This window comes from Rousettus aegyptiacus, unplaced genomic scaffold (genome assembly GCF_014176215.1).
Source record: "Rousettus aegyptiacus isolate mRouAeg1 unplaced genomic scaffold, mRouAeg1.p scaffold_m13_p_6, whole genome shotgun sequence".
NCBI lineage: Eukaryota > Metazoa > Chordata > Mammalia > Chiroptera > Pteropodidae > Rousettus > Rousettus aegyptiacus.
In genome coordinates, this window is record NW_023416309.1 from 52625420 (window position 1) to 52638775 (window position 13356).

Sequence of the window (13356 nt, forward strand, 5' to 3'; positions counted from 1 at the left end):
ACCAATAATGAAGTAAAAATATAAATTAGCAACAAGAGTAACAAAGCTAAGTCTATCCACATATACTATAAAACAAATTGAAGATAAAATAGTTAATTAGTAGCAGCAGTTCCTTCAATAAAGATTAAGTGTTTGATACAGATAAAGCAGTGGAGAAAAGACAGGCAAGAAATACTCCAATTACTTATTACCTTTTACCTTAAAAAATAACCGATATTTTGTTTAAGAGGTAGCCTGGGCACATCCCAGGGAAAACAGAGAGCACACGGATAGCTGTCACAGATACATAAGGCATAAAACTAGCTTGGAATGGCTAGAGTATACAGGTGACTAAGAAGAAAATAGTGACATATGAAGCTAATGAAAAAAAGCAACAAACATGGAAGGTCCTGGCTGCTCAGGCATGTTTCTACCTTTGGCCCTAAGTAATGAACACCAACCCAAGAAAGGTTTGAAATCCAAGAGCAGGTGTAATGCTCGAGCATACATTATGAAAAATCAAGCAGGTCACAACATAGAGAAAGGTCTGAAGCTGTGGGAAAATTATGACCAGGAAGAATAGTAAAAAACCCAGAAAGTAACACAGACAAAAGAAAAATATGAATTAAGGTAGGAATGCAGAAACAAAAAAGGGAGGTTTAGATTCAAAACTATGATTAACAGTGCCAGCAGTCAGGAGAGGAAATCAAAGACTCAAGATAAAGGGGGAAACGTAAATGTAACCAGTTTAAAACACTAAGGCCCAACATCAACACATGCACTGACACACCAACGTCCTGTGCAAGAGGACTGGTTGATAAACACGCCACCCCACGGGAAACAATGTCTGTGCACTCACCTTTCTAGAAAGTGGATCATCACCCAGTCTTCTCTCTTCTTCTCGACGACGCTCCCTTTCTTCAATTTCCAACTCCCTCTGGCGTTTTTTCCTTTCTACTTCTTCTAACTTCTTGACCCGCTCCTGATATTCTCGAAGCTCTTCCTCACGTTTGGCCCGTTCAGCACGCTCTCGCTCCTCACGCTCTAAAGAACACATGAAGTTAAAGGTGTGCCTCCTGCCCGTACCTTTTCCCCAGTGCTAGGTCTCCTTTGTGGGTTTTAACATGCAGCACAGGGTAAAAGTAAATTATTTTAACAGATTTAAAAACAGCTTACATTTAGCTAAAAGACAGGAGATTTTTAAGAAAACAAGTATTATGTCACTCATCATTATAGCTTTGTACATACTAGGAATCCCTCCCTTCCCAACTCCGAGCATCTAGGATTTCAGATAAAGTATCATTTGACAGTTTCACCTGGCATATCTTCCTCAAAAACTGTCGATACTATATAGAATACAGTGATAAAAACTTAAAAGGCAGTATTAGTTTTTTAAAAAACACCAAAAATGTGAAAATCAGCTAGTAGGACATAACATCTTCACAGATAATGAACTGTAAACAACTAAGACCTCGGAACTTGAGAACTAGTTAGTTGCAGTTAATATGCCAATGATCCCGATTCCGCATTCCTTTACTGTCTAAACGAGCTCGCTCTACACTGACTTAACAACCACCTTGTGTTATCTATCGCACCTCCCATCTCGGGCGAGTTACCTTTTAGCATCTGTTCTTCTGCTCTCCTCTGCTCCTCCTCTTCTTTTTCTCTATAGTACGTTATTCTGCGTTCTTCTTTACGTTGCCTTTTACGTTCTTCCAAGCGATTATGCCTTTCTTCTGCTAATCGCTCTTCAAACTGTTTAAGTTTTTCCTTTAATCGGTTACCCCAAAATTTAAAAGAAAAAAGTCAGTTTTTTTGAAGAGCCACAAACAAGCATTAAGTTTACAAAAGCATTCTTGGAACCATAAAAAAAAAACTTCTAATATAAAAATCAGGATTCCAAATAACTTGAAGTTGTTCTCACTTGTCAGATTTCTAAAAATTTAAATTATTGACAATATTAAGTGTGTTTGCTACCACACTAAATCGCATAATTACATTAGAACAGAAAAGCATGACACTGATTTTTTTTCTGAATCGAACAGTAAACAAAAGCTTGTAACGGCAGCAAATTTTATGGAGTCCCCCTTCACCTTCAGAATATAGTGAATGACTACTTAGCCTAGAAAATATTTAAGAAATTTTCTATTAAAGTGTTACTGAATGATAAATGGTAACATTATAAATATTAGCTTAAGATAGAATGTGCTACTGTGTTAAAGAAACCTTAAGCCAAAAGCCAAAATATTCATCAATAAACATTCTCTGAAGTCATTAGCTCACCTCATAAACAGACTGCCGTGCTGCCTTGAGTCGCATTACAAATAAATCTCTGTCTTCAAGCATTCGTGACATTCTATTCTTATGTTCAAGAGCCTTTTCACGTTCTTGCTGCATAGTAGTAATCTGCAAATGCATAATACAAAATTAAGTTTCCAAAGCATTATCTGATTACTAATTTACCCCCAATTCCTGACAGATATTCACGAAGAATACAAGCCTTTGACGCTTCCATCTTGCCACAATAATGGAAGGTAGCTATCATTTGTGCCAACAGGTCCCTAGGAAGGCAATCAGGGACAGAAGATGGATAAGAGAGTCCTGGGATACCCGTATAAGTTTTTATTTAGAACCATGGTGCTAAAAATTGTATAAAGGAAAAAGTATAATGTATGTGATAAACAATAAATAGCTCATGGTAATAAGCACTATGGTTGAATTATTAAAGGCACTTCTTCCTTAAGAACAACTGGAGATTAAGACAGAATGAACTACTGATTTAAGGTTTTTCCTTTTGTGCTCCAAGTGAAAAAATGGAAGGCTTCAGGGCAGAGATTGCAGATCATATATATTATTTGGTTTGTAACACTTTTCCTCATTTCATACAGTAAGGGACTTATCACAAAAATTCCAACTCCTAAAAAAACTGGAAGAGCTGGCAACACTAGACTCAGGATGACAACAGTCCGATGGAATCAAGAAGGGGCTGCATTCTCTCACTGGGGTCCCCACAGACGTATACCATCTCCTGCCTGTGGTTACCTTTTTTTAACCAGAATGAGATCACTTTCTTTTTATTACCAATTTTACCACTACAAGTACTTGCAAGCCTTTACATTCGTATCATTAGGTAAACGTAATACAGACTAACAAAACTCTGAAAGAACCGTTTAGTCGCAAAATATTGCGTATTGTATGATTCCATTTATATGTAATATCAAAAATAGGCAAATAGAAAATATTAGTGGCAGCCTATAGTCACGTAGTACAAAGGAATCACAGAGTAACTGCTAATGGGTACCAAGCTTCTTTTGGGGTATGTTCTAAAATCAGACAGTTGAACAATTCTGTGAATATACTAAAAACTATCAATTGTCTACCTTATATAGATGAATTACATGGCGTGTAAATTATATCTCCATAAAATTGCTTTTAAAATCCGGACTTTTCAGTTTTTGTATAAGTTACATTTTTAAATCTCTACTATATAAATTTCTGTCCACCAATCTGTTAGTATGCAGCCATTAAAGCACTATTTCTGGCTAAAGAATGCAAAGTAAACCAATTTTGAAACCCTGGTCCCATTACTGGCTCAGTATTTAATTATAGTTTACAGTCTAAAAATATTACAATTAAAAACTTACTCTTTCTTCTTCTTGTTGTTCCCACAGATCCATGTCTTTAATTCTCTGTTCTTCGTAAGCACTCTTTATCAAAGGGATTTCTTCTAAACGCTTAGCTCTTTCAAAATAGTCGATCTGAATGTCATGAAAACAAATGTAGTTTTAAATAAAATCTTGTTTAATTTGACATGTTAAGTCTACCAGTCCTTTCCTTTACCTTCTTTTCTTGATTCTTTAGGCGTTCCTGCAGTTCCTTCTTTTCTTTCTCCAGTTGTTCAACCTGTTTAGCCATGATGAAATCTGGATCCAGTTCTTCAAGGTCCTGAAAATATAAATGCGCAAACATTAAAAAGAATACAAAAGAAATATAATTGAGCACTGCTTCTGGAATCAAATCTTAATGCAATATAAAAATGTTAATGCTTACTTCAGATTTTAATAAACTACATGTACCAAAATAACCAAATAACCCAAAATAAAATAATAAATGCTAAAGGATTATGCTAAGAGATCCAGATAAAACTAAGTTTAATAAGCAATGTGCTACATACTTCAATATCAATATCTTTGAATGCTTTGGCACCCAGTTCTGTTTTCTTGATCTGTTCCAAACGCTCACGAACAGTTTTCTTTTTGATTTGCTCGTGTTCCTGTAAGATACGCTCCTTCTCTCTCTCCTTTGCCTCCTGTCGCAGCCTCTCTTCTTCAGCCTTCCGTACTTTCTGGAGTTCAGCTTCCCTTTGCTCCAATTCTTCTTTCTCACGCTGAATATTCAGACTCTCAAGCCGCTCTTTCCTTTCCTCAATTGTCTGACGGCGAGCCAGGATGCGCTGATGCTCTTTTCGTGAATTTTTAAGGTATGCAGTAACAGCCAACTGATGCTGTTCTTCTTTCTCTTGCTTCAAAAACAAATGCGTTAAAAAATTTTTAAGTTGACATACCATATTAGACATCGAAAAAAGTACTAAACAATTCTTATGAATTACCTTTATATGTGTTTCCATTTAATAACACAAGATGACATTATTCAAGCTACTAAGTTCCCAATACCAAATGCTACAGCTCTACTACTATAATCTTTTTAAAAACTTTATATTAGTTTCAGGTATACAATACATTGGTTAGATATTTATACAGACTTTAATGGCAATGACAGCTGAAAAACCTTTATTTGCTAAGTCAACTTTTCTCTGCAACAAATCTATTTTAAAAGTGTTCAAGCTAAAGAGGAATACTAAAAACACATCACAAACAAAACATAAGGAGGAAGGAAAAGACCAGTCATGGTATGCCCTCTTTGAGGGGCCATCACATGTGGTCACGTGTTGTACCCCCAGGACTCATTTGCCCATGTGGTATATTATCTGACACCATGGAAGTCAGCTCAATGATCTTTATACCTGGTAAAGACACTTGATAAAATAACAAACCTACCAAATAGAACTGAATAGGAAATATATAAAATAAATCCCTTCTCCCAGACATCATCTCAAACCTTGTGAGAAACATAATATGAGGGCCCCTCAAAAATTCTGTAGTTCATTTCTCCCAAAGATGCGTACCAGTATGTGAGCTGGCTTAATGACTTCAAGCGCTTTTGCAAGTACTGAGGACATGGCTGTCAGCTGGTTTCTTATCTGTTCTGAAGGCATGCTTTGCAAATGAGGACCAAAGGGAGCATCTTCTCGAGTAGCGTAATTCAAATCAGATCCAAAACTAAGGGTCCGAGAAGTGTGGTCAATGCGAACCTTTGAAAATTAATTATTATCAACAGTTAAATCAATATGCATATATAAAGTCATTCAACAAACAAATGACTTTTGATAAAAAATTTCAACTGAATTTGAGAAAATAATGTCAAACACAAAAACTAAAGACTCCACTCAATAAAGCTTTAAAATGGTGCCCCTGAACTGAAAGCTGAGCAACAAAGGACATGTGTTTTTAGTCCCCACAGGCCTGCTAGCTCAGTGTCCCCTTACAGCACATACCTGCAGGTCGCAGTGCCTGGCCGCATCTACTATGGCACGTTCCAGTTGGAAAGCATCAACAAAAGGAACCAGAGAAGTCAAACGAGAAAACTCAATGCTCTGATAAATTTGTGCCACCTGCATAAAAAACACAAGGTTACTAATAGCTATCATTTATTCAGCATTTTTTAGGTGTAGTCTCATGACAAAAATGGGAAGTAGAGAAATTATGCCCATTTTTCAGAGAAAAGAAACTGAAGTTCAGAGTATCTGTTAACAGTACATTGCTAGACCTTGCATTCTAATAAGGCACTCAACCCTAAATCCTACGCGTTAAAACACAATCTTTTTAAATCCTACTTTCATAAAACAAACAAAAATAAATGGTTACATATTTGTAGATAAAGACCTGCTACTTACCTAATTCATCTGAGTGTTTTTTAAACAATTATCTGTCTGAAGGAGACTGGCAGCATTACTATTTAAGTTATACTGCTAATTAACCTTCGACCGCTTGTATAGCACATGAGAAATAACACTGCTCACATGTACAAGAGAAAGCAGGTCAATGAAATGTGCATGAATACTGACGTGAACATAATAGCTCTGCCCAAACGGAACAAATGGAAGACAACACAGGAACATTTAAGCTGTATTATAAACCATTAAAGTCAAATCTAAATAAGAAATTAGACTAAAACATGTTAAAAGACTGATAATATCTAGTGTTAGTAGGAGAAAAGGCTTTCTAATGTACAGTAATAGAATCTTTCCAGAAGCCATTAAAGGTTTAAATGTGTAAATTGACTTATTCCATGTCTTATGTCTACGGAAAAGTCACAGAAATATGGAAAGATATGTTATCAAAGATGTTCACTGCAACGTTTTTCTAAGAGCAAAAACCTAGAAATATAGATTTCCATCAATAGTCTGAATTAATAAATCATGGCAACCTTAGACAATGAAAAACCATGCAGGGATTAATGGAGTAAGGCAGACCCTTACATTACTAATAAGGGAGAACGCACCAAGACAGTGTTTCAACAAAAAAGCAGTTACAGATTATATAACATAATAAGAAGACTAATTCTGGACAGGAAGTAAATCTGGGGAGGCCCCCAGTTCCTAGGCCATTCCTAAATCTTTCAGTTTTGCAATCAAAACAAGAGGAGAAATTCCAGTTCTTACATAAAACATTCATTTTAAAATTTTTACCTGCTGCAGAAGACGGAGTATGGTGTTGTTTTGCAGCTGTGGGACATACTGCTGCAACTCGGGTTCCTTGTCAGGCTGGTCCCTAACCCAATTTAGAACCTAAAAAACCCATTAAATTTTTAAAAAATTATACTTTCTATGTAACAGATACTAAAACATCTGCAAAACTTTTTCAATTTTAACATACAAAAACATCGCAATGCAAAGAAATACAAAATATGATGTGAAGCTATTGATACTTGTCTGAAGGTGACTGACAGCAATGGCTAAAAATTAGTCGTGCTGCTAATTTACCTCCAAAGGTTTATTTAGCACATCAGAAATATCTTTTCTCTTGACGTAAAGAAAAAAGACAATGAAATGTGCCCTAAATTCAAATGTGTAGGACTTAGGAGTTTCTCTCTTAACAGAAACAATCTAAAACTGCCAACAGGGCAGGCTACATGGTGGTATCACCAAAACCTAAGCACAAAGGCTTACCTTTGTCACTCTCTCACAGAGTTTCAGCGGGTTAAATTCTACTTCGAGCCAATTGTAAAGGTCTTTCACTTCTGGAACAACATACTGTAGTACATTGAATCTGACCTACAGTAAGCAAAAGAAAAGATTTAATTGTTGATGGAAATTTTCAAACTGAGATTCTAAATTGAGTATAAATTGAAAAACTACATAGAATTTGATATCTGGAAAATGAAAAAAAAAAGATTGCCTAACCTCAACCTTCAAATTTACCAAAGAAGAATCCAGGACAATCACGTTGAGTCTCTCGCCCCAAATTATGCAGTTCCTATAGTAAAAAGCCCCACAAGAACTTAAAAGGGAAATAACCCTAAACACCGTCAATAAAATATTTACAAAGACAACTCATGTGGCCGAAATAATCTAATTTATTATCAATAACAAGAGAAATACCAGAGTTTACAAATAACTGAACCACAAAATTTATCACGGCACCACTGTTCTTAATAGCCCCAAACTAGAAAAACTCCGGACAAACAGGAACAGGTTCATGTAATACACAAAAATGGTCAAAGAACAGTAACACTGAACATAAGGAAATGTCACAAATATAACGCTCAGGAAAAGAATTTCATGATTCCATTTACATGAAATTTAAATTTCATAAAATCCATAAACAGGCAAATCTGTGATGTTATAAATCAGGAGAGTAGCTATTCTTGGGGGTTTTAGAAAGTGATGACTAGAAAAAAAACCTTTAAGAATTTACCCGATTACAATTATTGTTTGTACTTTTTAAAAACTGTCAGTTTAATAACATTTTGTTTATATTTGAATAGAACTTGACTTTCTTTCACAATAAAGATACTGCTTGCATAATCTTACTTATAAAGGAAACAAAAGAGTGGCATTATTTTATAAACCCAAAAACTGCCCATAAGAGACTCGTATCTCACCTGTGCTTTAACCTAGACTATATAATGCATGGGACCTTTGAACTGCTAACCCAAAGACAGTTCAAGCGCAGGGACACAGCAAAATCTGAAAGTACAGGAGTACGTACCACACAGACCAAGTCACAAGACTAAGGCAAATGTTGGAGGTCCCATCCCCAAAAGAGGATGATGTCCACGCACTGGAGCACGCTAGTTTAACTCCAACGCCAAACAGTACATGACATATATCCCATAACATCTGGATACTTCCCTCTTAAGTGCCTAGAATATGCTGAGGGAATGTGCTAAGACAAGCTATCCTAACCTAATAAAGTATATTTCTCACTAAAATTAATAAGTGGCTTTCTGATCTAACAATCAGTCTTTTATGAACTAAATTAATCTGAATCTGTTCTGAGATACTAGAATCGTGTTTTAGGTGCTTACAAATTCAGCACTCGAGCCCAAAGCTGAGTTCTGAACCTTGGATGTACAGTAAACTCACCAAGATTTTATACATGCCTCTTGGCAGTCAGCTAATCTATTCACCTGACACAAAACAGTACCTTCTTATATAAACATCTACACTTATCTATGGGCACAATGGGAACCCAAACCTGGATGTTCCTGCAGCTGGCTCAAGGCTCTCCAACACTAACCACTGAATCAGTACATAACAGACCAACTTTTAATAACCTGTACACAGACACAGGTTTAAGAGATATGGCTTATACATCCATTTGGCACACTTCTTCAGTATTAAAAACAAAATTTAAAGCATATTTGCTAGTAAAACCTCTTCCTAAAAACAATGCTATTGTTTTGTTACATTTAATTCTAAGTCAGTCCATAAAAACAGGCCAAAACACAAAGCTGATTTCTGTGCGCAGTGTCAGCACAATGAAACGTGGAGGCAAACAAAGACAGAAATACTGTTTTATAGATTTTTAAAATTTGACTACAAAGAAAATCTGCCATACTACTGTAACAGAAACACGTTTTAAGAGAAAACTGCTGCTATAGAGAACTTATGACAGTAGCACTTCCATCTGCAGTTTTACTTTCTGCAGTTACCTGTGGTTTACAAATATTAAATGGAAAATTCCAGAGGTAAATCGTTTGTAAATTTTAAATTTGTGTGCAACTCTAAGTAGCGTGAGAAAATCTCACATACTCTTGCTCCATCCCATTCAGGACGTTCGTTAGCCCTCTGTCCAGCGGTATCACCATCTGGGTTATATCAACAACACCATAATGCTTGTGTTGAAGTAACCCTTATTTTACTTAATAATGGCCACAGAGAGCAAGAGTAGAGATACTGACAATTTAGATATGCTAAAGAAGGAAGCTGGAAAGTGCTTCCTTTAAGTGAAAAGGTAAGTGTAATACAATACTCTGAGAAAGCACATTCACGTAACTTTTATTGCCATATACTGCTATAACTGTTCAATTTGATTTTTAGTTATTGTCAACCTCTTACTGTGCCTAATTTATAAATTAAAGTTTATCACAGGTATGTAACGTTATGTATAGGGAAAAATAGTATATATAGTGTTCAGTACTTTTGGTAGTTTCAGGCATCTACTGGCAGTGGTGTTGGGGGGGGGGGGGGTCCTTGAAATGTATCCCCCATAGATAAGGGGGAATTATTATAGTTCCTACCTAAACTGACCAATTTTGTCAGGAAAGTTAAGGCCATTCCTCAAGCACCTGTCCCTCTTTTTTCTCGTCCCAAAGTAATTTGCTGTAGGTGCACCACAATAACCACTAAGTCACACTACTGCCAATCAGAATCCCTAAAATCAAAACTCCTCTGGAATACAAATTCCATTTAAGTATCACTTGCCTGGCATATAATAGGCACTCACAGGATAAATTTCTGCTGTGTAAGATGATTCCATCAATGTAAAACACTGTAAAGATACACAAATCCTAAACTCCATATTCTGAAATTGACTTAGTGTATATAGAAGGGAAAACCTAGAAACCTGCACTTCAAAAAGTACCTCACACACAATTTTATTGCACAGCCCTGATTAAGAACCACTACTTCAGTAACAAGAGAGAAAAAAAGTTGAAAATATTTCAGTTGTCCACAATCAGACCTAATCTACTTCACATTCTTTCTTAGCCTCACTGTCATATTTCTAACATGTCAGCTTGATTATATTTCCTAAAGCTCCCTCGAATAAGCCATGAACCTTCTTGCCCAGCATTATTCTTCTGAGTGGTCCAAACGATTCCTCAGAGCTAGTCCGAGTCTCATCTGCTACATCAAATTTAACTAGAGATTAATCATCTTAACTGAACAGTGCAGTTACATCCGCGTTCTCAAACCTGTCCATGCACCAGAATCCTCAGCAACAAATCAGAATTCTCAGTATTTAATCATAAATCATAAAACCTGACCATAAAGTTTTCTGTTCAGACCTATAAGAATGCTGAAACTTATACCAACCATATCATTAATAAGTCCAATTCGTGTTGGTGGGGCTTGAAGACCTAGCAGAGTTGCAAGGCGTCGCTGTTTTTCAACTATAATGCCGTCCATATCCAGAAGTCGAGCAATATCAGTACGCTCAGGGGTTATAGGGATGGAAAGAGTGGCCAACAGGACTCTAGTAGACATTCTGGAGAACAAAATTAAAAATCTGTTAAATCTGTAAATATTATTTGATAAGCAGAAACACATTACTCTTTAATCACCTGGTATGCCAGTGACAGCCTATGCATGCCACCACCATGAAGCATGTTCACAAATGTTCACTGAAGCATGAAATTAATTTTTTTAAAAAATGGACTGTGTTAAAACAAATATCTGGACAATGAGAACTTCATCCACCCACTTACTACTGTGAATGTTTTCTAGCTACAGAAAAAGACTGGGTTAAATAGCAAGACAGACACATTTGCATACCCCATACTTCCTTACAAAAACAAGACAGCTTTAAAAACTAAGGAAAAGAAAGGGGAAAAGTATAAGGACCATAAGGGAATACGATTAAGAAGTGGGAGCAAAAGCTGTATTTCAGCTTCCTTACAACACATGAGGAAAGTTGGGGTGAATTCAGAGCACTATTGGACACTAAGGACAGTGGATTCTGCAGCCCAAGAGTCAAGGGTAGGAATCTCAGCTTTACCATTTCCAAGACTGAAACCTGAGGCAACACACTTCATTTTCAGCCACAAGGCTGCTGTGAAGATTAAGCAAAATGAAGTATATAGAGCTAAGTAGCCTAATGCTTATTATAGCCCTCTCTAAAGAGAGGGTATAGAAGCACCTTAAAGGAAAGCAATTTTCTTATCTCAGACATGGGTTACATTACATAAGGGACAGTAAATGACATGATGAACACTGTCCCCAAGAGTTTCAAAAAAATATACCAGAAAAATTCTTTTAGTTGCTTCTATGTATTGCTGTAAAGCCGAAAGGGAAAACAATTTGGTGTACGTAATTTTACTAGAGGCCAAAATAACATGGTTTACCAATAAGAAAAAAAGAATGCTATGCGAGTCGCCTAAGTCTAACTGAAATGTTTTTAAAAAAATAATTAAAAAATAACTTAAGAAAAATAGGCTACATGTTAAAAAAGGGTCTTCAATTGTTAGGCTACAGACCCTTTTTCATATTTATCTATATATGTATCCCAAATATGCTACAGTTAACATTTTATAATCAGAAAAAAGAGTAACTTGATGAGAGTATTTGCTTTTTTAGGGGTTTAATTTGTTCTAAGAAGAGATTCTAAATACCTGGGTGTGGATAAAAAGCTTATACTTTAAAACAATCTCTCCTAATATTCCATTTTTCTCAATTGGGCTTTTGGTAGAGTTGTTTATTGCACAAAAATATGGCTACTAAAGACCAAAAACACTGCCCAAGAAGAACATCCAGAGACATTTCTGGTAGACAAACTGGAGGAACTGCTAATGGAATCTGGTGGGTAAAGACTAGGGACGCTGCTAAACATCCTAAATACACAGTCCCCACAACAAAGCATTATCCAATACCAAATGTCGATAGTGCAGAGGGGGAGAAACTCTAACCTAGAACATAGTGCCATGCCATTTAAAAAAAGATATTTGTTTCATAATTTCAATTCTCTCCAACTATAACATTCTTACCTTTGCATCTCTTCTTGTGTAAGATTCTTTCTCATTTCTCGAGACAGATGGTAAAGACGATGGAGTGTAGACGCATGAAAAAGAGCATTTCCTGATTTCCAAAACACAGTTGAGACTTTGTTATAGTAATTTGCCATCAACTGAGGTTTGGGTGGTTTTTTAGACAAAGAGAATAGCCCATGAATATCTTCCACAGCTTTGAATGCTTCCTAAAATTAAGTGGTATAAATTAGTCACGTTGCATTCTAAACAAAAAGTCTAATTCAAATCTCTTTATGCAACTTAAAGCACAAACACTTAACAATAAAACTGGCAAATAAAAAGTCTACATGTGTGGTTTGCATTCATTTATAACTTAATTATCTGATGTTTCTGAAAACTGCCACAATTACAAAAATCCTTAAACTTCTTAAAGTGGACAGACTTTTTTTTTTAATGTGATTATCATACCATTTGGGGGAATATATAGAAAATCTGGAAGGGCATAAAACACAATATAAAGGTTATTTCCAAGTTATAATATATGAACATTTGCTTCCTTTTACTTATCCATTTTTTTCTAATAATAAGCGTGTTTACTTGTCTTCTATAAAACTTATATTTTCCTGTTTAATTTATCAGGTTATTATTTTTTAAGGATGTCCTTAGAGAAAAGGAAGCTATTATTAGGAGGGAGTGGGAAATCAAATCGCATTTTCATTTGGCTGAAAAACTACCAATTTTTAGTTTCTTCTTCTGTAATTTCAATTAGGCTGGGGGGGAGTGTCAAATACATAAGAGATTCAAGCTATAACTACAAAATTATGGGAAAATGTCTTTGCAGAATTCTTAAGAGTGAAAAGGCCAAGTAGAGGACCAGATCCCCAACATAACTAAGATCTACAACGTACGACACCCACTACACGTGCTTATAAAGCCGAAGCAGCGCTAAGAAAACTAGGAGATGATCTAGTCCAGTGCTTCTCCACTATCTACAGTAAAAGACAAGTTTGTGTTTTTAATTCCCGACTTGTCACCGACACTTTTATAAAATACAAAATTACTACAAAA

At 35.8% G+C, this 13356-nt stretch overlaps 1 protein-coding gene and 2 non-coding genes across 4 annotated transcripts in view; all 3 read right to left on the reverse strand.

The window, feature by feature from the left end:
* Positions 1 to 13356, reverse strand: part of EIF3A (eukaryotic translation initiation factor 3 subunit A) — a 32299-nt gene that overhangs the window by 9929 nt on the left and 9014 nt on the right. For both annotated transcript variants that reach the window (XM_036223409.1, XM_016142521.2), the window contains exons 6-17: positions 12307 to 12515; positions 10640 to 10811; positions 7268 to 7372; positions 6788 to 6886; positions 5594 to 5710; positions 5165 to 5350; positions 4154 to 4501; positions 3820 to 3924; positions 3624 to 3737; positions 2263 to 2385; positions 1596 to 1749; positions 839 to 1023 (exon numbers count right to left, since the gene is read on the reverse strand). In XM_036223409.1, coding sequence (XP_036079302.1) covers positions 839 to 1023; positions 1596 to 1749; positions 2263 to 2385; positions 3624 to 3737; positions 3820 to 3924; positions 4154 to 4501; positions 5165 to 5350; positions 5594 to 5710; positions 6788 to 6886; positions 7268 to 7372; positions 10640 to 10811; positions 12307 to 12515 — 1917 coding nt within the window. The remainder of the gene's footprint in view (positions 1 to 838; positions 1024 to 1595; positions 1750 to 2262; positions 2386 to 3623; positions 3738 to 3819; positions 3925 to 4153; positions 4502 to 5164; positions 5351 to 5593; positions 5711 to 6787; positions 6887 to 7267; positions 7373 to 10639; positions 10812 to 12306; positions 12516 to 13356) is intronic.
* LOC118604448 lies at positions 6023 to 6153 on the reverse strand. Its single transcript, XR_004951753.1, has one exon. It is a non-coding gene; the product is annotated as a small nucleolar RNA SNORA19 (small nucleolar RNA).
* LOC118604450 lies at positions 7025 to 7155 on the reverse strand. The gene has a single exon (XR_004951754.1). It is a non-coding gene; the product is annotated as a small nucleolar RNA SNORA19 (small nucleolar RNA).